Here is a 25,902-nt window from a genome sequence, read left to right on the forward strand (position 1 = left end):
GTCAAGAAAATTAAGTAAACAGTACAGTAACAGATATGGATCTTATGTACAACATCAAAACAAAAATTCTGATTCTGTTTAAATACAACGTTTATGTAATGTATTTGACTTTTTGCTATAAAATATTCAATAAAGTAGGTGTTTTTTTAAATGATAATGGATGCAATTAAGTGTTATAAACAAGCATAACAAAATAAACTGAAAAAGTTAATACATCCTTTTTTTAAATCACTTTGCAAAAACACACCATGCTGCATCAGGATATGCATTAAGATAAGTTAATGCATGGAGCGGGGTCTGCACATGCACGATGAATTATTGGCGTTAATCATTTAAAATTAAATGTTAAAAATAAAAAAATAAATATTTAAGGAATCTTAAAACAAAAAGTAATGAAAGTGCTTACATTATATATATATATATATATATATATATATATATATATACAGTATATATATAAAATAAATCTCTATATATTATTTATAATAATAATAAATTATAATATATTATAAAAATTATAATAATTAAATAATAATAATAATAATTATTATTTAATTATTATTAAATAATAATATTTATTAAATAAATAATAATAATATTATTATTATTATTATTATTAAATAATATTAATATTAATATTAATAATATTATTATTAAATAATAATAATAATAATTATTATTATTATAATTTTTTAATATACAAACAATGGTCAAAAAAACTATTTTTAATACATTTTAAAATATTTTATTTTATCCTATGGGTTGATCCTGGAGAAACGCTCCACTGTGTACTGCACTGTATATGGTTAAAATGACGATAAAGCCTCCTTGACTTGATTTGACATTCTGAGTATGAAAGATTTTAAATCGCTTTCTGATCTTGTGTGCATATTTTTTTTAGCTATAAAAGTAAATTAACCGTTGAGTATTATGTTGTCAGCCACCAATCACTGTATTTATTTCTAATGACACTAATGGCAGGATTTTGATGTCTTGCTGTTTTTTTTGTTTTATTCTTTCAATTCAGTCTACAGATCTTTTCCTGATTAAAGATAAGAGTTTAAAGAAGTTCCATTCAAAGAAATGAAAACCTCAACAAGCTCCACAACTGTTTTGATCCTGTGTTTTTCTTCTCTCTGGATCAGCTTGATCCATCCTGACGTCTCAATGGAGTTCACTTCAATTCATTCTTTTTTCACTTTTAACAATGGACATTGTCTCAAAGCAGCTTTACAGAGAAACATTGATCATAAAGTTGGATAAAAGGATGTACAGGTTTATTCCTTTTAATCGCACGTTTGTCCCTAATTAGCGATCCAGTGGCAACTGTGGTGAGGAAAAACTCCCCTGAGATGTTATAAGAAAGAAACTTTGAGAGGAACCGGACTCAAAAGAGAACCTCATCCTCATCTGGGTGGCACCATATGTCCATTCATTACAGTCCTTTTCAATGGGAGACCACTTACTCCATCTGAAGCTGGTTCCATGAAGAGGAACTAAGAAACTAAGACATAATAAAAAGAGATTTGACTGTAATCAATAATAACTGTGATTATATATGATATCTTTTTTTTTTCTGTAAATCTGCCCAACTGTAAAAACAGAACAACTGAATATGACAATACGACTGAATCGAATCGAATTGCACCACCGCCATCTAGTGGCCATACTGCATATTTACACACAACGTCATCACGCTGCGCCGGATGTACAGAGACTTGTGCTTGTGCTTCTTGCTGTGTCTTTGGTTTTATGTGATAATTTGCAACGTTATCAAGAGCTGTGGATCTTACAGAACACGACAGACGAATAAAAGCTGCAGAAAACGTTTTATTTTCCTCCTGCGATGTGATTTTCCATTCGTAAGTCGTACATACACACACACACACACACACACACTATATTGCTAAACGTATTGGGTCACCTGACCTTTCCTGCTATATATGTTTCTTTTTTTTCAAAATTGTTACCACAAAGCTGGAGACATTCACTAATAAAATTTTGCATTCACTTGAACTTGAAAACCCAAACCTGTTCCAGCATGGCGATGCCCCTGTGCACAAAGTGAGCTCCTTGAAGATCTGGTTTACATGCTTTGGAGAGGAAGATCTTGCTGCTATTGAGCTCTGATCTCATCCCTACTGAACAGCTTTGGGATGAATGTGAACGCTGACTGCACCCCAGGTTTCCTCACCATCATCAGTACCTGCCTTTCATAACACCCTTGTGTCTGATAAACATGAATATCCATAAGCACACTATAAAATGTAGTGTAACATCTTCCCAGAAGAGTGGAGGGAATTTTAAGCAGATTGTGAGTGGAGAATTACATATATTAATGACCAGGTGACCCAATACTTATAGATCGATCGATCTAGCACGTCTGGCACTGCAGGATTTGAGTCCCTGTGGGCGTAGTGTGTTACTGATGGTAGCCTTTGTTACTTTGGTCCCAGCTCTCTGCAGGTCATTCACTTGGTCCCCCCCCCCCCCCCCCCGTGTGGTTCTGGGATTTTTGCTCACCGTTCTTGTGATCATTTTGAGATCTTGTGTGGAGCCCCAGATTGAGGGAGATTATCATTGGTCTTGTATGTCTTCCATTTTCTAATAATTGCTCCCACAGTTGATCACGTCACACCAAGCTGCTTACCTATTGCAGATTCAGTCTCCCGGCCTGGTGCAGGTCTACAATTTTGTTTCTGGTGTCCTTTGACAGCTCTTTGGTCTTGACCATAGTGGAGTTTGGAGTCTGACTGTTTGAGGTTGTGGACAGGTGTCTTTTTTACCGATAACGAGTTCAAACAGGTGCCATTAATACAGGTAACAAGTGGAGGACAGAGGAACCTCTTAAAGAAGTTACAGGTCTGTGAGAGCCAGAAATCTTGCTTTTTTGTAGGTGACCAAATGCTTATTTTCCACCATAATTTGCCAATTAATTCTTTAAAAATCAGACAACGTGATTTTCTGGATTTTTTTTTTTCTCTCACTTTGTCTATTATAGTTGAAGTGTACCTATGATGAAAATTTCAGGCCTCTCTTATCTTTTTAAGTGGGAGAACCTGCACAATTCGTGGCAAAATTAGTTGAAACCAAACTGCTATGTCCCAACTTGTTCAAACTTCTGGCTTCCTGCCTGATGGTGAAGCTGCTCATTTATTAGAACATCATTCAGAAGATCAGAGAAGACCTGAAAGATAGAAACCCAGTAACCCGATTTTTGTTCCACCCAGGGCTCCACCGGTTTTAGATTGACGGCGCATTGGCACAGTTATGAACGCTCCAAACTCCAAGCAAAGGCAAGCGTGCTGGGGGGCGAGAGACGAGCTGTGGACGTGTCTGGACCTCAACCGAGACGACGCGACTGCCTGCGAGAGATATCGCAAAGAGTTTGAGGCCAATTGTCCTGCTCAGTGGGTACGTTGGACAACAACCTACAATTCTCACACCTCATTATTACGAGCCATTCGAACAAAGGGGTCACATACATACATGCTGTAGGAATATCTGGATGATCTCAGAATTGGTGCCGAAAAATCATACTTGGTTTTGGGGAGATTTTGACGAAGAACAGCTTTCCACACTCTTTGCATTCAGACGGTTCATTTCGCAAGAACGCTCAGCTGAAATTTGATCCTTTGCTCTTGTAAAAGTGTTCACATTTTGGAGCGGTGACTGGGCAGGTCAGTATGGTTAAGAGACAGTGGCATTGAGTAAAAGGGTGGAGGTGGAGGTGGAGGTAGCAGAGCTGAAGATGATGAGGTTTTCGTTGGGAGTGATGACGATGGACAGGATTAGAAATTAGTTTTTCAGAGGGACAGCGCATGTAGGATGTTTTGGAGACAAGGTGAGGGAGGTGAGATTGAGATGGTTTGGACATGTGCAGAGGAGGGACATGGGGTATATCAGTAGGAGGAATGCTGAGGATGGAAGCAGGAAGAAGGAAAAGAGGAAGACCAAGGAGGAGGTTTATCGATGTGGTGAAGGAAGACATGCAGGTAGTTGGGGTAAAAGAGGCAGATGTAGAGGACAGGGGGGTATGGAGACGGATGATCCGCTGTGGCGTCCAACAGCAAGCAGAACGTTTAGAGAGAAACAAATGACGGAAGAATCTCCAGACTCGAGTCGCCGAAAATAAGGTTTTGGTCTCATTTCGTAACAGATATCAATCAGCGTTTGACCCATTAATCTCAAACATCAACTGTTGTTACGCCGATGATGATTGGAACATTATAGTAATAATCACCGATCGTAGTACCGCAGATACGCACGTCCATTTGACTTTTGCTCACGAGAAAGTTTAAAGAGCACTTCCACTGGAGTCACGTTTTACCGAGTTTGCACTTTTAGCTCAAGCACACGCTTCGTGCGCTTTCAAGCCCAACAGCAAGTACAATCATGAAGAAAGAAAAGTCCTTTGTTTCTTTGTTTATAATCGATGAATTATTATGTTTATACTTTGTTAGAAGTAGATTTGCGTGTTTTTAATTAGGTATGAAACGTTTTTTTTTTTAATGGGACGATACAAGCGACCGCCTGAGGCCTGAGGACGGATTAATTACTTTTATATTCATTCTAATGGGAAAATTAACATGCATATGTGTGTGTGTGTGTGTGTGTGTGTGTGTGTGTGTGTGTGTGTGTGTGTGTGTATTCACGAATGTCCTGTTTGCATACATACACTGACATTCTGTTCATTCTCCAGGTGAAATACTTCAACAAACGAAGGGACTTTCTGAAGTACAAAGAACTAATTGAGAAGAACGGATTTGAACCTGTCGAGGGAGCATCCAAATCATAGCTCATCGAAATGAACTGCACAAAATCGACACCGGAACCAGAAACGGATCCCGGATTGGATCCCGTTCTTTTCTTCTTTTTTTTTTTTGACGTTCGACAGAAAAAAAAACCAAAACTGATTCTTTGTTGTTAATATTTTATTGCAGTTTGTAAAGATGTCGGTTGCAAATAAACGTCTGATCACGTAGTACATTACGCAACGTATTTACGGCACGTGACCGTAAATCGGGTTACAGTAGCAATGTGCGATCGCGCAAAACTTACGGCTACGGCGGCCATGATTTTAAACCCGAACACGATTTTCCACACAAAGCCGTGTTCATCTACAGCGTGTTAAAGAACTGCGCTTCACTGACCAGGCATTATTTATCCTATAAAACCCCATCGCCAACGAATAAAAGCCACGAGGAGGTTGTCGTATTTCCCAATGTTGCCCAAAGTGTTTTAGCTACGGCCCGTTCGCAGGCAGTCCGAAAACTGTTGCACCTTATATAAAAAAAAAATTGTCCATTCCTTTCGGTTTCAGCATCTCACTCGCTCTCACACTCGTTCCCATGTGTGCCTACAAGCTTTGGGTTCCGTTCCTCATGACTGCCCAAGCGGGGAAATCCGACAGCTGAAACAGCGGGACTCCCCACGTGCTTATAGCCAGCAGGACCACCAGAACGCCGATTAGATTGACCCCGAACCCGGCTTTAACCTTCATCAGAGACACGACAGAAGACCATCATGAGCATTTACATACACTGGTTTAGTGTACGCAATGACTATCTATCTATCTATCTGTCTGTCTGTCTGTCTGTCTGTCTGTCTGTCTGTCTGTCTGTCTGTCTGTTTTTCTTTCATTCATTCTTTCATTCCTTTTTTTTTTTTTTTTTTTTACTTGCATTAGCTCAGGCTTTCTTGCTGTATGTTATTTTTTTCCATCCATCCATCTATCTTTTTCACATCTTTACTCTGTTTGTCTTTTTTCTATTTTTTTTTTATTGTCTTTATTCAATCTGTCATTGTCTTTATTCTTTCATTCTATCGTTCATCCATCCATCCATCCATCCATCCGTCCATCTCACAAAAACCTGTGTGCACAGCCTGAAGCCTGCCCTCTATCTATCTATCTATCTATCTATCTATCTATCTATCTATCTATCTATCTATCTATCTATCTATCTATCTATCTATCTATCTATCTATCTATCTATCTATCTCTGTCTATCTGTCATTCGTTCTTTTATTCTATCGTTCCTATCTCTTTGTGTGTGTTCAGTGTTTTCTTTTTTTTTTTTTTTTATTCTGTCTTCCTTCTTTCCATATATTTTTCTTTTGTCCTTTCTTTTTGTCTTCCTTTTCTTTCTTACACAGACTTGTGTGTACATTGTCTGAAGCATTTCTCTCTCTGTTTCTCTCTTTTTCCATCTGTCATTCATTCCAGTTTTCTTTCTTGCAAACTTCCTTTCAAATTCCTTTCAAACCCCCCCCTTTCACACACACACACACACACACAGACATTATACCCACCCTATACCTGCATCCTTCACTCATTCTGCTCATCTATATATTTACTAGTACCTAACTATCTGTCTGTCTTTCTTTCTTTCTTTCTTTCCATCTTTCTTTCAAAATTTGTTTTCTTTCTTTCACACTTTTAGACCAGCTTTGTCCAAGCCATCATTGAAACCTTCGCTAATTGTTTATAAACGTATCACAGGAAAACAAGTCTCACCATGTCGCTGATTTTCACATGGCCGTAACTGAACACGATGGCGTTCGGCGGGTTTCCTACAGGCAGCATGACTCCGAAGGAGACACACATGGTGGTGGGGATGAGTGTGTGGAGGGGGTTAATCTGCAGCGTCTCCGACTGAAAGGGTGAAATACAAGACGTCCATGATCTGAAGGCACTGATGTACATTTGGATTAGTGGTTTATCTATCTATCTGTCTGTCTGTCTGTCTGTCTGTCTGTCTGTCTGTCTGTCTGTCTGTCTGTCTTTCCATTTTTTTTCCATTCTTGCCCTCCTACAACCTGTATCTTTTCAACCATTTCATCTTTTTTTTTCTCTTTTTCTCCTTTTTTCCTCCATTTTCTCTTATCTTTTATTCATTTTATTATAATTTTTACTTTTGTTACTTACCCACCTGCCTAACTTCCTTTCCTGTTCCTTCCTTCATTTATTAATTTTTTTCTCTCATTCTTTTTTTTTATTTATTTCCTACATACTTGTCCATCTACTGTTTTTTCTTTCTTTCTTTCATATATTTTTTCATTCTGTCTATTTATTCTTTTTTTCCATTCTGACTTTTATTCTTTCTTTAATATTGCAGCTTTCTTTCTTTCTTCCTTAATTTTGACATGTATTAATGGCACTGGAGCATATATGTAGTATGTAGCAGTTCTAAAAAAATTAGATCAGACTGATATTGGACCGTTCTTCTTCTTCTTCTTCTTCTTCTTCTTCTTCTTCTTCTTCTTCTTCTTATTATTATTATTATTATATAACAGTTCCTCTGTAATCACATTGAAAAAGTCAGGGTCCAGTATTGACAGCCTACTATAAACTGTATTACTATACTGTAATTATATATATATATATATATATAACACTTTTGATGGCACGATTCACTTCGGTTCATTCATTAGCTAATTATGTGTTCTGATTCTGATCCACAAAATCCGATCCCTATCTTGATATCTGTTTGCATTTCCTGGTCTCCACATGTGCATGTGATACCTTGTAAGACTGTACATTAGATCCTGGGGCCCTGAGAAATACATGTCTGAATTACCAGGACGTAGCCTTTTCAGAAAAAAACAAAGAATCGGTCCTGTGTGTCCTTACCAGAGCAGACAGGATGGGCAGGAACACGGTCAGAGTGGCAGGGTTGCTGGCGAATTCAGTCACAGCAGACACGAGAAGGCAAGCGAGTAGTGTGACGGCCCACAGGGGCAGGCCGCTCATCGGCTCCAGCTGACGCCCGATCCACATGGACAAACCCGAAACCTTGGTAAAGACAGTGATCTTGAACCTCAAGAACAGTGATTCTTGAGTCACAATGACTCCTTTATCGTTAAGTGCAAAAAAATAAATAAAAAAGAATTGGGGGCAAAATCACTCAATGAATATTTATTCAATTCCCAATAATCTCTTCATTTCATTTCATACACTCCCTCGATTTGTGCTGTGTAAGTTTACGTTAGAGTTTCTCTCCACTTATATCTCTCCATGATGTGTTGCCTTCAAGGCCTTCCGAAATCAGCAGGGGGGGTGCTTGGAGCATGGAGTACAGGAAGCTGTCGCTTTAAACCAATCAGATTTTGAGTTGCCGACACCGGGGCCATCTAGCAGGCGTCCGATAACGTCTGCATTTTTACATTTTTCGATTAGCTGTCCAGAGGGTGCACTGGTAAAAGCTCATGAATATGCTTACAAGGACGTTTACGAGACAGACTTTTCAGGAAAAGTTGCACGAAAGGTCGGCCGAAACAGTTGTTAAGCTTTTTCATGAGCCGTTTATGTTTTTTGTTTCCTGGAGGATTTGCTCAAGGACACACATTTTGCCTTCATTTTAAATCCCAAGGAAAACCCGTAATGCAGAAAAAATCCAGGGAAAACATAATATATATGAAGGTTGAAAGGAGACTTGTTTAATTGTGTTCATTGGGTTTCATGCTTAATGGTGTTTATTGTCCCTGTATGAGATTCCTGTCTGTGATGCAGCGCTCTGTTCTACTGCGTTTCTCTTTATTATCAATTGTTTCTAGAGCCGTTGTGTCATAATGATGGCATTAAGAGGTGAATTAATTCAGGTACGACCCCACTGAAGGTTTAGGGATAAAATGCATAGAGAGTAATATTCCCATCTTACCTTACACCCTGCTGCCAGCGCATACCCTGCTCCGACCAGAATCACAATCTCCCATGGCATCAGTCTCAAGAAGTCTTTCCATGTGATCATGGGTGCCAAGGGGTCTTCCTCTTCATCCTCCTTGTCCTCCTTGCACTCACTCACTACGTCACAAGAACCCAACAGCATTCATCAAGCGAATGCATTTGTGACCTGCTTTCGAGTAGATGTAAGGAAAGGGTGATATTGTGAGTTCTGACCTGTGCTTTCGCTTCGAGACGAAGACCCCCAGGGCTTGCGTGCAGGGATGAGGAACAGCAGGAAGCCGAGCAGCACGGAGACCGTGGCATCAGTCCTGTAACCTTTCCTGCAGCCACAGAATTCAGGAAACGTCAATGCCAGGTTGCACGCAGTCTAGACCGTTCACCATTTGAAAACATTTGAAACGATCATGAAATGAAAAATACAACAAAGGACACCCAGAACCGCTGAGCTGCTAGAATCCTGTATCAGACACACATGGGACGACGTTTCTCTTCCAAAACGTAAGCAACTAATCTCTGTGAACCCCCAAAAATATTCGGACAGAAGACTTAATGCTACACAGTGCAAACTCGAAATTCAAAAATAAATTTGTTTTTTTTTCAAATTGTATATATTCTCAGTTTACACTCAGTTTATTCTCAATTTGATACACAGATTTATCAGATTTGAAGATTCAGTTTTTACTCATATTCACAGAACTCTTTGTATGTCTTTATTAATCTTTATTGTATTATACTGTATTTTTTTTTTATCATCATATGTTTCCCATTAATGTTCAACACTGAATTTACTTATGATGTCACACTCGATTATAGTGCTTTATATAAAAATTAACAGTCAGGGGATCAATAATTTGCATATTTTTCAAATTTTTCTAATAATTTGCATAATAATTTTCTAAAGGTGTAAAGTTTTTCTCTCCAGCAGGGGGCTCACTCTTCTCCCATCAGCGAAATGTCATGATCATGTAATAGTAATTTGATATTTATATATATGCAGAGGATATGATTTTCACACACTTCTCAAACAGGAACGTCCAGCCGGGGACAAATCCCGGTTCTCTGGTGAACCACAGCAAAGTCATCAATATGAAGAAGACTCCTGTTACAACTTCTGGGTATCTGTTTGGTTAAAAACATATTTAAAATGTAAAATAAAAACTGCATGACAAGCATTTTATAACTCTTAGTGTTTATAACTGTTTTGAGTTTTACCTTATATCACCAAGCTTCTGGTATTCTTCATGGATTCGTTTCTCGGCGAGGATCTCCCGCTTGGTTTTGCGTTTTTTACTCCAAGAACAAGTTTCCCTGAAACTAAGCGTATCCCAGTCATATACTGCTTTGATTTAGGTTATAAACAATTTTAACCAAATATTCTACAAGAGAAAGTTGCTGTTTATTCTTACTTGCATCCCAGAAACAGGAAATGAAGCCAGAGCCAAGTTAGAACCAGCATAATGAGAGCAATAGGCAGGCTGAAGATGAACCACGTTCCAAAATTGATGACTTTGGCATCTGGGTATCGACTACAAAAGACATTTCGTTCAGTATTTGCTTTTTTAATGATAACACTGGCCTGTCAAAAGTCTGGAAGCACCCATTTTTGTAATGATTTTTCAGAGACACATGCATGATTCCTTTTAGGCAACAAACGAGTTAATTTACTGGTATGAAGATTTACTTTCACCAAACAAAAATAGAAATGTCCAGATGTTCTACTTTATTCTTTCAGATTTTCGAACTCTCGGCATCCAAGCAGTTCATTTTCTTGTAAAAACAATTGCCAAATGCGTTTTTAATCAGTTGACTCTTTCTTTCCGATCTAATTTATCCTCAGTTGGATTTAGGTGTGGTGACTGGGCAGGACATTCCATGATGGATAAAACTTCAACAGACTGTTTGCTCTATAAATGAGATCTTGAATGTATGCTTCAGCTTATTGTATTGCTGTATGGTGAAGTCAGTTCCAATCAGCCGTAGTCCAGATGGAATTGTGTGGAGTTAAAGTATGGAATGGTAGCCATGTTGGTTTATTACTTTCAACCAGAATAAGTCTCCAACATTCCCTTCTCCAAAAATAAAAACCCAAACCATTAAGCTTCCACCTCCATGTTTGACTTCTGGTCTCCGTCTTTTCCTTCCCTTTTGCTGCCAAAACAGTCGTGACCCATCAAACATTAACAGCATAAACTTCTTCAGCAGTTTGAGCCACAGGAGCTCGTCTGTTGGATCGGACCACACGGACCGTGCATCAGTGAGCCTTCACCACTTTTGGTAGATACTGACCACTGGACCGGGACCAGACACCCAGGAACACCCAGAGCAGTTTTTGACCCTGTCGTCTAGCCATCGCAATTTGGCCGTCCTGGAATCCTTACGCTCGCCCATTTTACCTGCTTCGAACACGTCAACTTTGAGGGCAAAATGTTCACTTGCTGCCTAATAAATATATCCACCCACTAACAGGTGCCATGATGAAGATATCATCAGTGACAATCATTTCACCAGTCATAATGTTGTACCTGCTAGGTGTAGTGTAGCCGCTATCCTGAAACGAGGTAACCTCTGCACTTTCTAAGAGCTAATTGATTTGTCACGCTGAACTCTATCTCCAGCGTTTTTACTCGATCTTCTGCTAATCTCACAAAGACAAGGCGACTGATAGTAAGGATTTCCAGAGAAATGCACCGTTTGTTCCGTTACTTGCATGTGAGCACTGCATATCTATAGGATTCCAATTTCCTCTCAACTGATTGACCCGTTTATTTTTACGTGGAAAGGTCACAATTTTGTCATAGCGTGAAAGGTCCAGTGTACAGCAAAAAAAAAAAAGAAAAAAAAAAAAGCCTAATGTCAGATAATAAAGCTCCCAATTTTCATGGAATACAGACAGTGAGCAATATATATATATGCAGGCTTGGGTGATAAATGTAATAGATTTTGTTATTATATAGGGTCTTGTATGTACCGCAGGGTACAACTGACCTTTGCTCTAGAATTGATTTGCATAAAAAAGGCTGATTATTTCCTGGAAAAGGTCTTTGAGTGGATTGTGTACATCTAAAAACTTTCTTTCGGCTTCTCCCATTAGGGGTCGCCACAGCGGATCATCCGTATTCATTTGGCACATGTTTTTACACTGGATGCCCTTCCTAACACAACCCTCCCCATTTATTTACTTGGGACCGGCACTAGGAGTGGCTGGGGTTGGTTCCCTGACCGGGGATCGAACCCGGGCAGCAGCGGTGAGAGCGCCGCAACCTTACCACTAGACCACCAGGGAACCTGGTACATCTGCTTAAACAAATCCGGGAAAAGACGACTTACTTGTTGAACTGCTCTGCAAAGATGAGATTGGTGGAGGTGCCCGTGATGGTGATGAGGCCGCCAATAGTGGCTGCATACGTGATGCTCAGAGACAAGCACTTGCAGATCATGTGGTCCTTCTTGGTTGGGTACAGGGAGTCCCTTCGGATTTTGGGTTTCTTTGGGCACAGGAACATCAATCGAAACCTAATTATATTTTATACCTTAATATATAATAATTAGTGCTCAAAGCCAAAGAGATTTGAATTGAAATATAATCTTGAGGTGGTTTCAATGCTTCATGAACTTTGAGAAATTCTGGTATTACTTCAGGTATTACTTCTGCTATTATTTTTACCTCAGGTAAATGTCCGTTAGTCTGCTTTGGGAAATCTGTTCCCTGAACTGGTTTCGATGCGACCCCATTAACATCCTGCGAAGTCGAAAAAGTAAAATGTAGTGTGACACATTAAACATTACAGTTCTTTGAATTTCATTCTTCAAAATGAACGAATCTTTTATTGAGTCATTTTGTTCATTTGATCAGAAATTAAACGTAATAGTTTCAATAGTTTATATACAGAAGAAAATAAACGAATCACTCTTTTGAGACACATACGAAAGACTCGAACGAATGATTTACGAGCGACCCATCGCTAGTATACGCCATTAAGGCTGCTGCTTATGATATGTTTATGATATATGCGTCTTACCTCGACAACTGTGCAACATTCTGCTTTCTTACAACTGTAGAAATAAAAAAAAAAAATACATGTTTTTTTTTAGAAATTCATGAATAAAAGAAAAAAAATTCTAAAGAAAAAACAAATGACATTTCCCTACTTGTTAGTAGTGTTTACGAGCTCGAGATGGTTCCTGCTCAGGTTCTTTTCTTTTTCTACAATAAAAGTGAGATTTATGTGTTGTATTGCATCTTTTGGCTAAATGTTACATAATGGTGTACTATAATTGACCTTATAGTAAAGAACTTTATAATATGAGTGTACCGTTTTCATCCTCTTGTGTCTCCACAGTGTCCGAGTCGTCGTGAGAGTCAGCGATGCCAGTGTAAATGATTTGCTGCAGCACCGCCTCGGCGATCGGCATCACCATGGCCGTGGTGGACGTGTTACTCAGCCACATCGACAGGAAGACGGTGCCGCACATGAACCCTAACACCAGCCTGTGACGTATCCAAGCAATGTTAGCTTTAAACACGCCAACCTCAACATAGGTATGTAGTAGACAGTGCATCTGGAAAGTATTCACAGCGCTTCACTTTTTCCACATTTTGCTGTTACAGCCTTATTCCAAAATGTATTAAAGTCATTTTTTCCCCATAAATAATGAAATTCCTGGTCAAATAATAAATTCCTTTGATCAGGAATAAAATAAAATCTTACATTTTCACTAAACAGATCCCCCAAACAAATACATGATCTTTGAATATAGTTTCAATAATGAAAATATGACAACTCAGCTACGGACAAATTTTGATCAACAGATCGAGTAGCTTCACCTTTAATATCTACTGATCTGTGTCTTTAGTTCTTTTGTCACGTGACTCTCATAATTATTGTAACAATAATTTCAAGATTCCAAACATAAACCCATACTATGGCATTGTGTAGCGTCTATGGGTGTCATGTGATAACATGACTCTGACCAGAGGATTCATGAGATGAACTACTCAATTCCGTTTCCTCTGTAATGCACTGCACAGAGTCTATGGGAGTCATGTGATAAAATAATGACTAGACTCAGACTAGAATAGTCAAGAGATAAACTACTCAATTCTGTTTCCTGTTCATAACCTACTGTCTGGAGCTTTTGCGATGCTTCGCTCATGGGCGTCCAGTAGAAAATGAACGAATAGCTCTTTGAGACGTTCTTCTGAGTCACCTTAAAGACTCGTTTAAAATGAACAACCCATTGTTCAGTGGTATTGATGAGGTCATGGCTCTGTTCCATTCCAAACTTAACAAACCATGTCTTCATGGAGCTTGCTTTGTGTACACAAGCATGGATATGTAGGAACAGTGTTGGGGTCTCTAAGTTCTGGGAGAATTTTTATGCGTATATACTGGAATTGTATGGCAAAAGTTTGAGGACTAAGCAAATAAAAATTTGAACCAAACAGAGATAAAGGGGTTATTAATTTGGAATGTATAGGTTTAGTGCCTATGAGTTTGTTTAATGAGCGAGCCAGTGGTGACAGATGGCATGAGAAAGAAACCTTGAGAGGACTCAAAGGGGAACCCAACCTCATCTGGGTGGCACCGAATGTCCATTTATTACAGATCCAGAAGCACATATGCATTTGATGGTCAGGGGTGCGTATACCTTTGGCCGAACTTTGTAAATGCTGTGTAGATTTCAAGCGCTGGGGTGTTACCTAATTCTTTATGCTAATTTCAGTCTACAAGCCATACCTAGGAGATGATCAGGACAGTGTCTGGTATAAATCACAGCCAAAGTCTGGATTTCTTCCCTGAAAAGACGAATTATTAGCAGTTTGTTGTATTTATTATTTAACGTACTTAAATAATGATCCATAAAATCCAGGAAGCTGAAGAATGTTTAATAAAATGCTAATAAGCTTCTTATTGTTACTCATCTAGGATTCTGGGATACACTGTAACTCCAAAGAACTTTAATGAACAGAATTCGAATTATTTAGGAAGAATGATCATCAGAAGAGATCATGATGCTTAAAACCATGTTGTGTTTCTGTGTAATGAATGTATTTTTGTCTGCGAAGTGGGACGTACATGCCAGGTTTGGCTCCCGCTATCATAACCATGCGCAGAGCGATGCGTTTGTGCAGGTTCCACTTTTCGATAGAAGCAGCCAAGCAGATAACTCCCATCAGCAGGAGCGTTGTGTCCTTAAAGTACTCCGAGGCTACCTGAACGCAAAAAACATGAATACTTTTATTGGAGCAAAATGAAAAGTAGTACTTTACTGTAACAAAATAAATAAATAAATAAATTTTATATATATATATATATATATATATATATATATATATGCTATTACATTCATAAATCTGATGCATTTAATGTATAGTAAGGCTTCGAATGACAGAATGTTGTGTTAAGTTCAAACCCTTAACCTTCTGCCCAGTTGAATCTAACTTGATTATAAACAAAACCCAATATATGAGCACATATACTGCATCATGTGCTATTCTAAAGTTATGGGTGGAAACAGATGCAAATGTACATAGAGATTTATATTGACCAGACACCATTGGTGGACAATAATGAATTAAATGTAATTTGTTACTGTGCTTGAGTAGCTTTTTCACTTTTCTGTACTTTACAGTAGTATTTCCATTTGGGGAGACTTTTAATGTAAGTTTTTTACATTTCCAACTCAAATATCTGACTTACATTTAACTTTCAGACTTAACTACATTTAGCGAAATCAGTCATTTTATAAGTGGATAAAAAATTTACCGGTTGAGTTTTAAACTTGTTTTGATCGGCGTTTGGTCTGTCTGTCTGTCTGTCTGTCTGTCTGTCTGTCTGTCTGTCTGTCTGTCTGTCTGTCTGTCTGTCTGTCTATCTATCTATCTATCTATCTATCTATCTATCTATCTATCTATCTATCTATCTATCCATAGATAGATAGACATACAGTTTGGCGTCAATTTAACAGCAAGCAGAACATAAACGATGGAAGAAACTCCTGACTTGAACTCTCCACAACACCCGTGGCTTTATTTGCGCTAATTTTTTGAAGTAGTTAAAAAAATTATCATTTTAATAGATATCGATCAGTGTGTGACTCATTAATATTATTCTATTTATTAAGAGTCTTGTGCCAAAAATGACAAGAGGCACATTATAGCCATAATAAATCATAGTACTTTGGATACTTAAGTACATTCGAAGGCAAATACTGTGGTACTTTTACTCAAGTGACATTTTCAGTTTTTCTCAGGTGCTTTCAGTCATTTCTCACAACAGAACTGCATTTCTCAAAACTACTCGTCCTACCGTCAGAACCTGTTGTCAGTTCTTCACATCATATCAGCAATGTCTTGTTGTTTTCATCAAATTGCAATTGCTTTTGGACAACATGCAAATGGTTCTGTACATCTGTCAGCTGCTTTTGACAATTCTTGTTGCTTTTGTCCTGCTGTGCAAAATAACTTGTCCTGGTTCTCAGCTGAAATGTCACAACCACCAAACCAATTAGTCTTTTTCTCAGGTTGGAAGTCTGTACTATCAAAATGAGTGAACATGTTCTCAGAATTGTATGTCTGTACAGATTTCTACAAATTGTGAGTACATGTTTGCTAAGAAATATGTCCAGAATTGACAAATTGCTCTTAGGTGAGTCTTCACCTTCATTAACAAAGAGAAACATGTGCAACTCTAGACTAACCAATGATCAACCAGTTCTGTAAAATAGCTCAGAGGTGCAACTCATGAAGACTGATTTAGCAGGGTCACATATATATACAGTGCACAACACAAGTCTTCCCCTTTCTGATAATGGAACCTGAAGGAAGAAGAAGAGGATTAAGACTGTGTGGTGGAAGAGTACAGAGACACAGAAGAGGAAGGGGTATAAGATGCCAAAGATACACAGCGATTCCAGATGAAATCAGGGCCACACTGGTGGATCACGTTATCAATCATGGCCTTACAATGGAAGAGGCTGGTCAAAGGGTGCAGCCAAATGTTGGAAGAACAACTGTGTCATCAATAATTCAAACATTTCGTAGAGAGAACAGGTATGTAATGTACTGTATAGTAAAGTAATACTGTAGACTTACTGTTACATATACTGTAACACACCTTAGGTTATCCATGCATACAGTATTCTTAGTTATTTAATGTATGAATCAAAATCCTGTGATCTTTATACTACTATAATTTACAATATATTTTCTCATGTAGGACTGCAAGACAACCTCGCAGGGGTGGCAGAGGGCCCCTTTTTACACCTCAGCAGGAGGAAGCTATTTGCAACATGGTTATGTCTAAGAATGCCATAAGACTAAGGCAGATACAAAGTGCTATTGTTGAAGACAACAATATCTTTGAAAATATACAATCTGTGAGCATTTCAACTATAGACAGGGTCTTGAAAAGACATGTAATCACCATGAATCAGCTGTACAATGTACCCTTTGAAAGAAATGCTGACAGAGTGAAAGAGCTACGACTCCAATTTGTACAGGTATGTTGTATACCCACTATACTGTAAGAGTAACTTTTACACATTTGATATTGGTGGAACTTCATAGATCTTTACATTTGATGTAGCTGTAAACAATGAAGACAAATACAGTAATTTATGCGCACTGTGTTTTTTCTGGTGTATAGCGCATAATGAAAATGGAATCAAGAGAACCACCTCACAACTTCATATACTTGGATGAGGCTGGCTTCAACCTGGCCAAAGGCAGAAGGCGTGGTAGAAATCTAATCGGCCAGAGAGCTACTGTTGATGTCCCAGGCCAAAGTGGAGGAAACATCACTATGTGTGCTGCTATTTCAGACCAAGGTGTGCTAGCTCATATTCCTATTATGGGACCATACAACACACAGCATCTCCTTACATTCTTAGACAATCTCTATAGAAATTTCATTCCTGAAGATGAGAGGGACCTCAATCGAGATGATCTACCAAAGTATGTAGTAATTTGTGACAATGTCAGTTTCCATCACTCTGACAACATCCGGCAGTGGTTTGTCCACCACCACAGGATGCTGATTGAATTCCTTCCACCCTACCGCCCCGTTCCTGAACCCAATTGAAGAGTTTTTCTCGGCTTGGAGGTGGAAGGTTTATGATCATCAGCCACATACGCAGACGACACTGCTGGCTGCCATGGATGCAGCATGTGAGGACATCTCAGCAGATGCATGCAGAGGCTGGATTAGGCACTCAAGAAGATTCTTTCCACCATGCATAGCAAGGGAAAATATATGTGGTGATGTGGATGAGAATCTGTGGCCCAGCACACAGGACCGACATGACGCATAGGAAAACTGCCATATAATTTCACCTTTACCTTCTGTACATGTATAGTTTTTCCCACTTTGTCTTTTTCAGTTTTCCATTTGTCGGTAAATAGCCTATGTGTAGTTTCCTTTGTTTTCTGTATGTAAGTACCACTATTGACAGTACAGTAAAAATGTGAATACAGTGTGATCTTCTGTTTCGATTCTTCCATATACTGTTACGTGGGTCGATGTTGATTGGTTAACTAAGGTTAGACATGAGTATAATTTAAATAACTAAAACTGAGTATGATGTTCTACTGACAACATGACTAATAATTTTGCCTGTCACGTTCACATTGTTGAAAAAATGACATGGGATTCTGCTGCCTCTGACACAATGATTGATGAAAAAACACGCTTTTACACAATAGACAAAGCATTTTGAGCAGGTGACGCGTATTTTCCGGTTATCCACTATGTTGTGCAGTTTGTACGTGTTGTTTTGAGAAATGCACTTGGAGATCTGCAAACTTCAATTCTGATCTGAGAAATGACTGAAAGCAATTGAGAAAAACTTTAAATGGACAATTTTTCTGAGGTAATTATTTTTACCTACTGTATCTCTACTTTAACTTAAGTACTTGTTTTGTGTACTTCGTTTACCACTGGTAGAAACACAATCCAAACTCAGTGGTTAAACCGAACAAGGTCAACCCACGGGTCTAGACAATAGTGTAAACAAGCAAACAAGAGAAAACAACAGCTTGGTATTGAGTCATCGAATGTGAGCAAAGACTTCAAGGTTTTCTAATGAAACCAAAGTCCTTTTGTGTGTAATAGGGAACATCGGTGCTCAATTCTAAGCTTGTTGACGGTGAGTTCTGTAGACTGTGGGAATGGTAATCCTTTGGCAGACATGTTTGAGGGTTGTGGGTTTTGTTGGTTGATGTTCAGCTGTAACCCATTGATTTTACATTTACAATATTTGGCAGATGCAATTATCCTTGAACTTATCTCAGTTAAACAGCTGAGCAATTGACTGAAAAGGGCCTTGCTCAATAACCCATCAGTGGCAGCTTGGTGGTGCTGGGATTTAAACCCATGACCTTCCAATCAGAAGTCCAACATCTTATTCACTTCCCCATGAAGACCCAAAATTTACTTTATGTAAGTTCTTTACTGTTAAATATTCTGAAGATTTTTACTGGCAAACGATTTACAATATACAGTATTTACAGTAAATGCTTTACCGTTTATATGAATAGCATTTATTAATTACTGAAAGCAGTAGTGGTGATAATAGATAATGCACAGATCCTCTAACAACTAGCGCTTAAAAAACGCGAACACTGGACTATAATATAACTGAAAAATATAGTTTCCTGCAAACCGAATAATGAGTTTAGTATAAACTAATGTATTTCCTGTGACCTGAGTCTTGTACAGGATATGCCTCTACTACACATCCACTCATGTACCCCTAATTTGTGAAGTTTGTCCATGGGGATTTAGTCACATGAGGCAACATTGTGCATTACATAATTTAAAGGCTCAAATATCCAACAAGCGAGAATTTTAAGAAAAAAACATTAAAACCAAAAACGTGTTTAAAAAATTAAACCATCAGCAAAAAAAAAAAAACTTTCACGAGTGTGTTGAAATATTGTTTGTTTGCTGTAATGCAAACAAACAATTGGGATGCTTTTGGATGTTGCATGGTAAAGTCCAAAAGTCTTAGTTCACTATCTAGAAATATTTTTTATCTAATCACTTGCTTCTTGAAAAACAAACAAACAACTTAATATAAATACATACTAAATGTATATATCACATTTAAACATAACATTTAAATAGTTTAGATGTATATAAAGCTTAAAGCAGCTTTTTTGCTGAGTTTTAAAAAGACTCTCAGTAGAAATAAAATTAAAAACAAATCCATTTATATTATATACATACAATATACTGCTAAAAAAAAATTTTTCATAGAATTTCATAGATAGCAATTTATATGGATGTTACTGTAGGAATTTTTCTAATGAATCTATTTTTAGTTCCATTAATACTTGACCTAATTATAAGATTAACCTAATTACATTACATGACAGTATATTGATTACATGATCAACAATGGCAAAAAAAATCTGCATGTTTATGTAACTGTTATGCTTTCCATTGTATTCCTCTTAATAAAATCCTCTAATAACAATAAAAAAAATGATTCATTCGATCCACAGCGTGTGTCAAAATGTAATTTGACACTTAACACGCCTCTTTAATGCTCTTTGATTAATATATGGCCTCGAAAATGACCCACACTAGTGCTTCTTTTACTTATGCAGGTGTACTCAGCGGTGTATCTGCGATCTGATGCTGAGCGAATTAAACAAAAGGTCGAGAGCACATGGCTCAGACCCCCAGCAGTGAAGGAGCATTGTGCAAGTTCGGCTGACCATCTGACTCTCTTCACTCTCTTTTTAATATAAAAATATTCTAATATCAGCTTAAATTCAAGATTAACCTCCGGAGAGTGGTTTTTTTTTTTTTTTGGCTATATTGCAACATCACTTTTACATTTATTGGAGCATTGTGTGTGTGTGTGTGTGTGTGTGTGTGTGTGTGTGTGTGTGTGTGTGTGTGTGTGTGTGTGTGTAAATATGATTCTGTGTGTATATTTAAATCCAAATAAGTTCTTTTTTTTTCTTTTTTTTTTTATAAAAACATTAACCAAAAAGTCTTGCCACAGACTTTAAATCGGATTTAAAAAATTTCCATTTGTTTTCATCCTGTGCTTCTGCTTATTGTTCTGTTGGAACATATATTTCTGGTCTCTTTGGATGAAATATAACCCTAGCACATATGATCCTACCACCATCGTGCTTTATCACCAGAATGCCGTCTGTATGTTGGGGTGTATTTGATTTTCCTCTAACATGCTCTTATTTTATATATATAAACTTATTTCTACTTAAAAGTTTACTTTAATGTGAAGCTCTGGGTTACTGCTAGGAAGGTCCTCCAAGTTGCAACTAATGGGCTTTTAAGCAAGGCCTTTAACTCTCTCTCTCCACCGGGGGCACCAATTCCTTAGTTCATTTTGGTTTAAGTGCATAACAAACAATATTTATTGTGATATCTTGACTTAATACGTACTTAATACAATCTTGACTTGATTTCAGACAGCAAAATATACTCACCTCACTTGATTTGAGAACCCCGAACAGCGGGTATAAGAATGCCGGGACCAACGCTGCCGCCCCCAAAGGCACTGCCTCCGAGACCCAGTACACTGCTGTCACAATCAGCACATAAGCACAGGATGACTCCTGCAGAGGAACAAACACAGGGGAGTCTGGAATCAGGGGTCTGGATAGTACAAAGTGTTAAGCTTTAGCATACCTTGAATGATACAGGATTTATGTATTATTTTGCTCTTTCTGGCAACAAATGTGTAGAATCGGCATGGCAATCAGTAAATAAAATATCAGAGTGTATTTGAGATATCTTTGTATGACACACATAGACAATACGATCTTGCATTAGTCATGCATTCTCTTCAATTGGAGACCACTCTGTGCAGCCGAGGATGGTTGAACAAGATGGTTCCACATCGACAGCCTGAAGATTTATGAAGTTACTGAGCAACTGAAGAACTTTGAGTCTAATCAATAGCAGCAGTCTACTACAATGGCTCAGGACCACAGGTTGCATAAAGAGTTTTGCATTTAAAAACCAAGTACAGTAAACCAAGAATGATGGAATCAGTGTTGAGGATGATCCTCTCAAGGTTTTTTTTTCCTCATGCCATCTCAGGGAGTTTTTCCATGCCACTGGTTTGCTCATCAGGGATAAACGTGTAATTATAAGGAACAAACAAATAGGCACTAAACTTATACGTTCTTTTATAGAACTTGGTCTCGTGTTATAGAGCATGGACTTGGTGTTTAAAAGGAGCCTGTCGTTTAGTCCTATTTGCATATTACACTCTGATTACCAAACCAAGTCATTTTCTTTCTGGCACTTAGATTTTATTGTGTCTCAAAATTCTGGAGGCAAAAAAGTTGGTCAGGTGATTCGTGTTCCCGTTATAATCAGGGTTTTATAACGTAGTCAAGCGGCGTTAAAACATGCCCACAGGTTTCCAGTCCTACAGTATGAATGAAGTCTGCATTTCAAACTTGCTCTTGAAGAAAACGCGTCCTCTTTGTGGATGGACATTGTTTTGTTCATACTCAGTAAGACTATGTTTGCTTGGCATGCCCCCAGATCCCCCTTATAACTCCACGACTTATGTGTTCGCATCTCCCGCTGGTTGCGCATGAGCTCAAAGGTGAAAGCACGCCGCAGCAATATGTACTGCTGGCGGATTAAGCCGTGGGCCAGCACATGGTGTTTTAATCTGTTTGTTGTTAATCAGACCATTCCAACGTGATTGATTTAGGCTTTTTTTTTTTTTTTTTTTTTTTTTTTTTTTAAAGGAGTCTGACTTTTTTCAGGCCTTCCTGCTATCGCATGGAAATGATCCACTGATTTTTGTCACAAAAGAATATATTCTCTAGGATTAATCTTTAAGAACATGCTTCAAAAAGAGCTAATGGTTTCCCTCAGTCCGGATACACATCCAATTGTAGTTATCAATCAGTAACGTTGAGTAACGTCTTGATTATTACGCCACAGGTCGGCGGCGCAAAAGCCGATCTAATCTTCCGCTTCCTTTGTGACGACACTCCAAACGGAATGCGGACCTGATTGGGAGATAAGAACCGATCACTGAAAAGTAACGGAAATTGATTTGACCTTTGAGGCTGATTATCATTAACAGCCAGGAAAAACTGTTTTGCACTGAACTGACTGTTAAAACGTGACTATGATGGCGGCAGGCTGCTTCTCAAAGGGACGTACCGTAGAAGCGATCGTTTGCCTCAAAAACGGGCCCAAAAATCACTCGAAAAAACAAACAACATCTGCAAAAGCTGCTGGTGATTCAAATAAACAATTCGTAGAGCAAAGCAAGATGTGACAAAACATCAGGAGGGGGCTTGGTCAATACTTGTGCAAAATTACACGATCCCACTTGTACCCTTTCCAAATTGGTGAAAGGTTCACTGACTCCTTCCCTACAGTGCATATTTATCATATAGTCCAAAGAGATATGTAAAAATTGTACATTAAGAACGGCATTGATCATTTTCCTTTTAACTGCAGTAAAAGCAGGTGTCAGCAGTTTTTCCAATTTAATATGCTGCAGAAAAAAAAATCCACCTTTACAGCAATACTCCTGATCTCTTGTAACGGGTGGGTGTCAATCCACATGGCAGAGGTTGAGAATCTTTCAGAATCTTTGATTGAAATTGTTTCTCTCTCAATTTATTTCATTTTTATTACATTTATTTATCATAGAACATTCATCGTGCACATGCACCCAGATTTTACTAAAGATCCACCTAACATATACCAAAGTGCACATCCACCCAAATTTCTCAGTGTACATCCATTCAGATTGACTAAAGCATGTATCCACCCAGATAGTTCAAAGTTTATTTACCAAAATGCACATCCACATAGATTAACAAAAGTGTACATCCAATTTATAGTTACTAAAACATGCATCCACCCAGATTTACCAAAGTGTTGATCCTATTTTTATTTACTAAAACACGCATTCACCTATATTTGTGTTCATCCTATTAATATTTATGAAATCATGCATCCACGGTGATTTACCAAAGAGTTTATCCTATTTTTATTTACTAAAACATGCATTCACCCAGATTCACCAGTGTTCCTCCTATTTCTCTTTATTAAAGCATGCATCCTACAATTTCTAATCACTGTTCATTCATTTTATATTTGTGCACATCCATTAAGATTTATTCAAATGCAATTCCACTTTTATTCACAACATCCTATTTATATTCACTGCGTGATCCGTCTACATTTCCCAAACTGCACATCTCTCCATGTTTAGCGCGCATGTTCGTAAATACGCACGGGAAAGCGCGCCGTGCGCACAGGGGAAACGTTTCCAGCTTCCAAAGTTTAATAGGTCCAAGTAGTTAAAAGATTCCACATTGTAGGTGTTTAATTTAAGAAATTATTATTATTATTATTATTATTATTATTATTATTATTATTATTATTATTATTATTATCATTATTATTTTTATTAATTTAATCTGGAAAGAAAAGAATTGGGCTTGAAACTCATGATTTATATACCGTCATTACGCAGTTGCCTTGCGCAGTTTGAACCTGATATTGAGTAAGTTGCATTAGATGGAAGGATACTCACACTGCTGGGATGGATGAGAGGAAGAGGCAGAAGGGACAGTGGGATCATTACCACGAGAATCAGCTTCCTCGCCACCCACAGTTTTCTAAACAGGTCCATTCTTGATGTCTCCAGCCAAAGAATTCTCTTTTGGTTTCTTTGGATGTGTTTTTCTTTCCTTTTTTTCCCCTCTCACGAACGTGCTGTGAATTCTATTCAGCTTTTAGAGTAATGATGAAGTTCCTGAGCCACTTACTGTACTACAAAAAAAACTTTCCCTTTATGCATTTTTTTCCGAAAGTGTAGAAAGATGTGCAAAAAAAAAGCTTTTCCTTTTGGTGTTCTCTTGTTTCCAGCCCTAAGAAGAAATTCCCACTTTCATCACTCATTTAGTCTCTTCCAACGCGTTTTCATCTGTGTTTAGGCATTTTCAAGGTTTTCTTATTCCCAGCATTCATACAACCTAAAGCACTGTAGACCTGCAGAAACCCATGAAGTTCTGCTGTTACATAATGTGACTCTGCAAAGTGCGTAAATTTCTTAACCCTGGCTATGGTCCCGCCTTCTCTCCACACTGACCAATCAGAAACCAGGAGACTAATGTCAATCAATTGGTCAAAGAGCACTTTTTTTGTTAACTCTTCTGGTGTGAATTGCACTTCACGAAAATGGAAGGCTGATTGCATCAACAGCAATGACGTCATAAGATGTAAATGTACATATTCAGTATTTAGATAAATTTCAATCATGATTATATAATCTGAAAAATCTAAAGAAAGTACAAGATTTTTTTCATAAGCTATGCAACAAGCTTGGGCACAGAACTTTCTTTCAATCATTCAATGTCCAATCTAATATTTGTGTTTTTGCCTTTTACTTAGTTTGTTGCATACAAACAAATGGAACATTTAATTCAATTCAATTCAATTCATTTTTATTTGTATTGCGCTTTTAACAATGAACATTGTCTCAAAGCAGCTTTACACAGATAATGTGGTGATTAAAAGTAAATATGTTCTTTGTAAGAAAGTTTGTCCCTGATGAGCAACTGTGGCAAAGACAAACTCCCCGAGATGGCATAAGGAAGAAACATTGAGAGAACCAGACTCAAGAGGGAACCCATCCTCATCTGGGTTGCACCAAATGTCCATTTGAAGCAGATATATAGATATGTGCCAAATCAAATATGCGGATCACAAATGAGAATTTCATACCGGATCGGTCGAGGCCCGGGTTAACAACGACCGCCACAGGTATCGTTAGCCGACAGGGTACCGGTGGAAATTGGGCTACTGTTGGCCGAAGGAGGAGAAGGAGAGGAGGAAGGCGTCTACAGAGACGGCAGGAAAAGAAGCAGTGTAGGAGAGTAGAGGTTCGGGTTGGTACTTTAAATGTTGGTACTATGACGGGTAAAGGGAGAGAGATAGCTGATATGATGGAGAGGAGAAAGGTAGATATGTTGTGTGTTCAGGAGACCAAGTGGAAAGGGAGTAAGGCCAGGAACATTGGAGGTGGGTTTAAACTGTTTTATCATTGTGTGGATGGGAAGACAAATGGTGTAGGGGTGATTCTGAAGGAAGAGTACAGTAAGAGTGTAGTGGAAGTGAAGAGAGTTTCTGATAGGGTGATGATCGTGAAGGTGGAAGTTGAAGGGATGATGATAAATGTCATCAGTG

General features: G+C 38.1%; 2 protein-coding genes and 1 long non-coding RNA gene across 4 annotated transcripts; 2 read left to right on the forward strand and 1 right to left on the reverse strand.

Annotated features, from left to right (window-relative positions):
- The first annotated feature begins 1,679 nt into the window (after positions 1-1,679).
- On the forward strand, positions 1,680-4,987 carry coa6 (cytochrome c oxidase assembly factor 6). Of its 2 annotated transcripts, none has more exons than XM_083528689.1 (3): positions 1,680-1,862; positions 3,231-3,414; positions 4,703-4,987. In XM_083528689.1, the coding sequence occupies exons 2-3, from the start codon at positions 3,271-3,273 to the stop codon at positions 4,796-4,798; spliced, it is 240 nt and encodes a 79-aa protein (XP_083384815.1). In that variant the 5' UTR covers positions 1,680-1,862; positions 3,231-3,270; the 3' UTR covers positions 4,799-4,987. The 2 variants fall into 2 exon arrangements, with proteins under 2 accessions (XP_083384815.1, XP_083384816.1); XM_083528690.1 differs by lacking the exon at positions 1,680-1,862 and adding an exon at positions 3,064-3,139.
- Positions 4,920-24,781, reverse strand: slc13a4 (solute carrier family 13 member 4). Its single transcript, XM_083528454.1, has 16 exons — positions 24,248-24,781; positions 21,153-21,281; positions 14,764-14,900; positions 13,000-13,175; positions 12,836-12,890; positions 12,706-12,739; positions 12,351-12,425; positions 12,014-12,171; positions 10,093-10,212; positions 9,899-10,000; positions 9,704-9,805; positions 8,900-9,006; positions 8,661-8,803; positions 7,634-7,795; positions 6,518-6,655; positions 4,920-5,497 (listed from the first exon to the last, which is right to left on the reverse strand). Exons 1-16 carry the CDS (start codon positions 24,344-24,346, stop codon positions 5,360-5,362), a joined length of 1,875 nt encoding a protein of 624 aa, XP_083384580.1. The 5' UTR covers positions 24,347-24,781; the 3' UTR covers positions 4,920-5,359.
- On the forward strand, positions 15,919-18,162 carry LOC310719237. Its single transcript, XR_014531404.1, has 3 exons — positions 15,919-16,739; positions 16,906-17,188; positions 17,335-18,162. It is a non-coding gene; the product is annotated as an uncharacterized lncRNA (long non-coding RNA).
- Positions 24,782-25,902: the final 1,121 nt, after the last annotated feature.

The sequence above is a fragment of the Silurus aristotelis genome, assembly GCF_946808225.1.
Source record: "Silurus aristotelis genome assembly, chromosome: 24".
In the NCBI taxonomy this organism is placed as follows: Eukaryota; Metazoa; Chordata; class Actinopteri; order Siluriformes; family Siluridae; genus Silurus; species Silurus aristotelis.

Coding starts and splice junctions, on each gene's coding strand:
- coa6 (XM_083528689.1), top strand. CDS start 3,271: ATGAACGCTCCAAACTCCAAGCAAAGGCAAGCGTGCTGGGGGGCGAGA. Junction 3,415..4,702: donor CCAATTGTCCTGCTCAGTGG/GTACGTTGGACA, acceptor TTCATTCTCCAG/GTGAAATACTTCAACAAACG.
- slc13a4 (XM_083528454.1), bottom strand. CDS start 24,346: ATGGACCTGTTTAGAAAACTGTGGGTGGCGAGGAAGCTGATTCTCGTG. Junction 12,426..12,705: donor AATGTTGCACAGTTGTCGAG/GTAAGACGCATA, acceptor TCGACTTCGCAG/GATGTTAATGGGGTCGCATC. Junction 9,806..9,898: donor CAGAAGCTTGGTGATATAAG/GTAAAACTCAAA, acceptor TTAACCAAACAG/ATACCCAGAAGTTGTAACAG.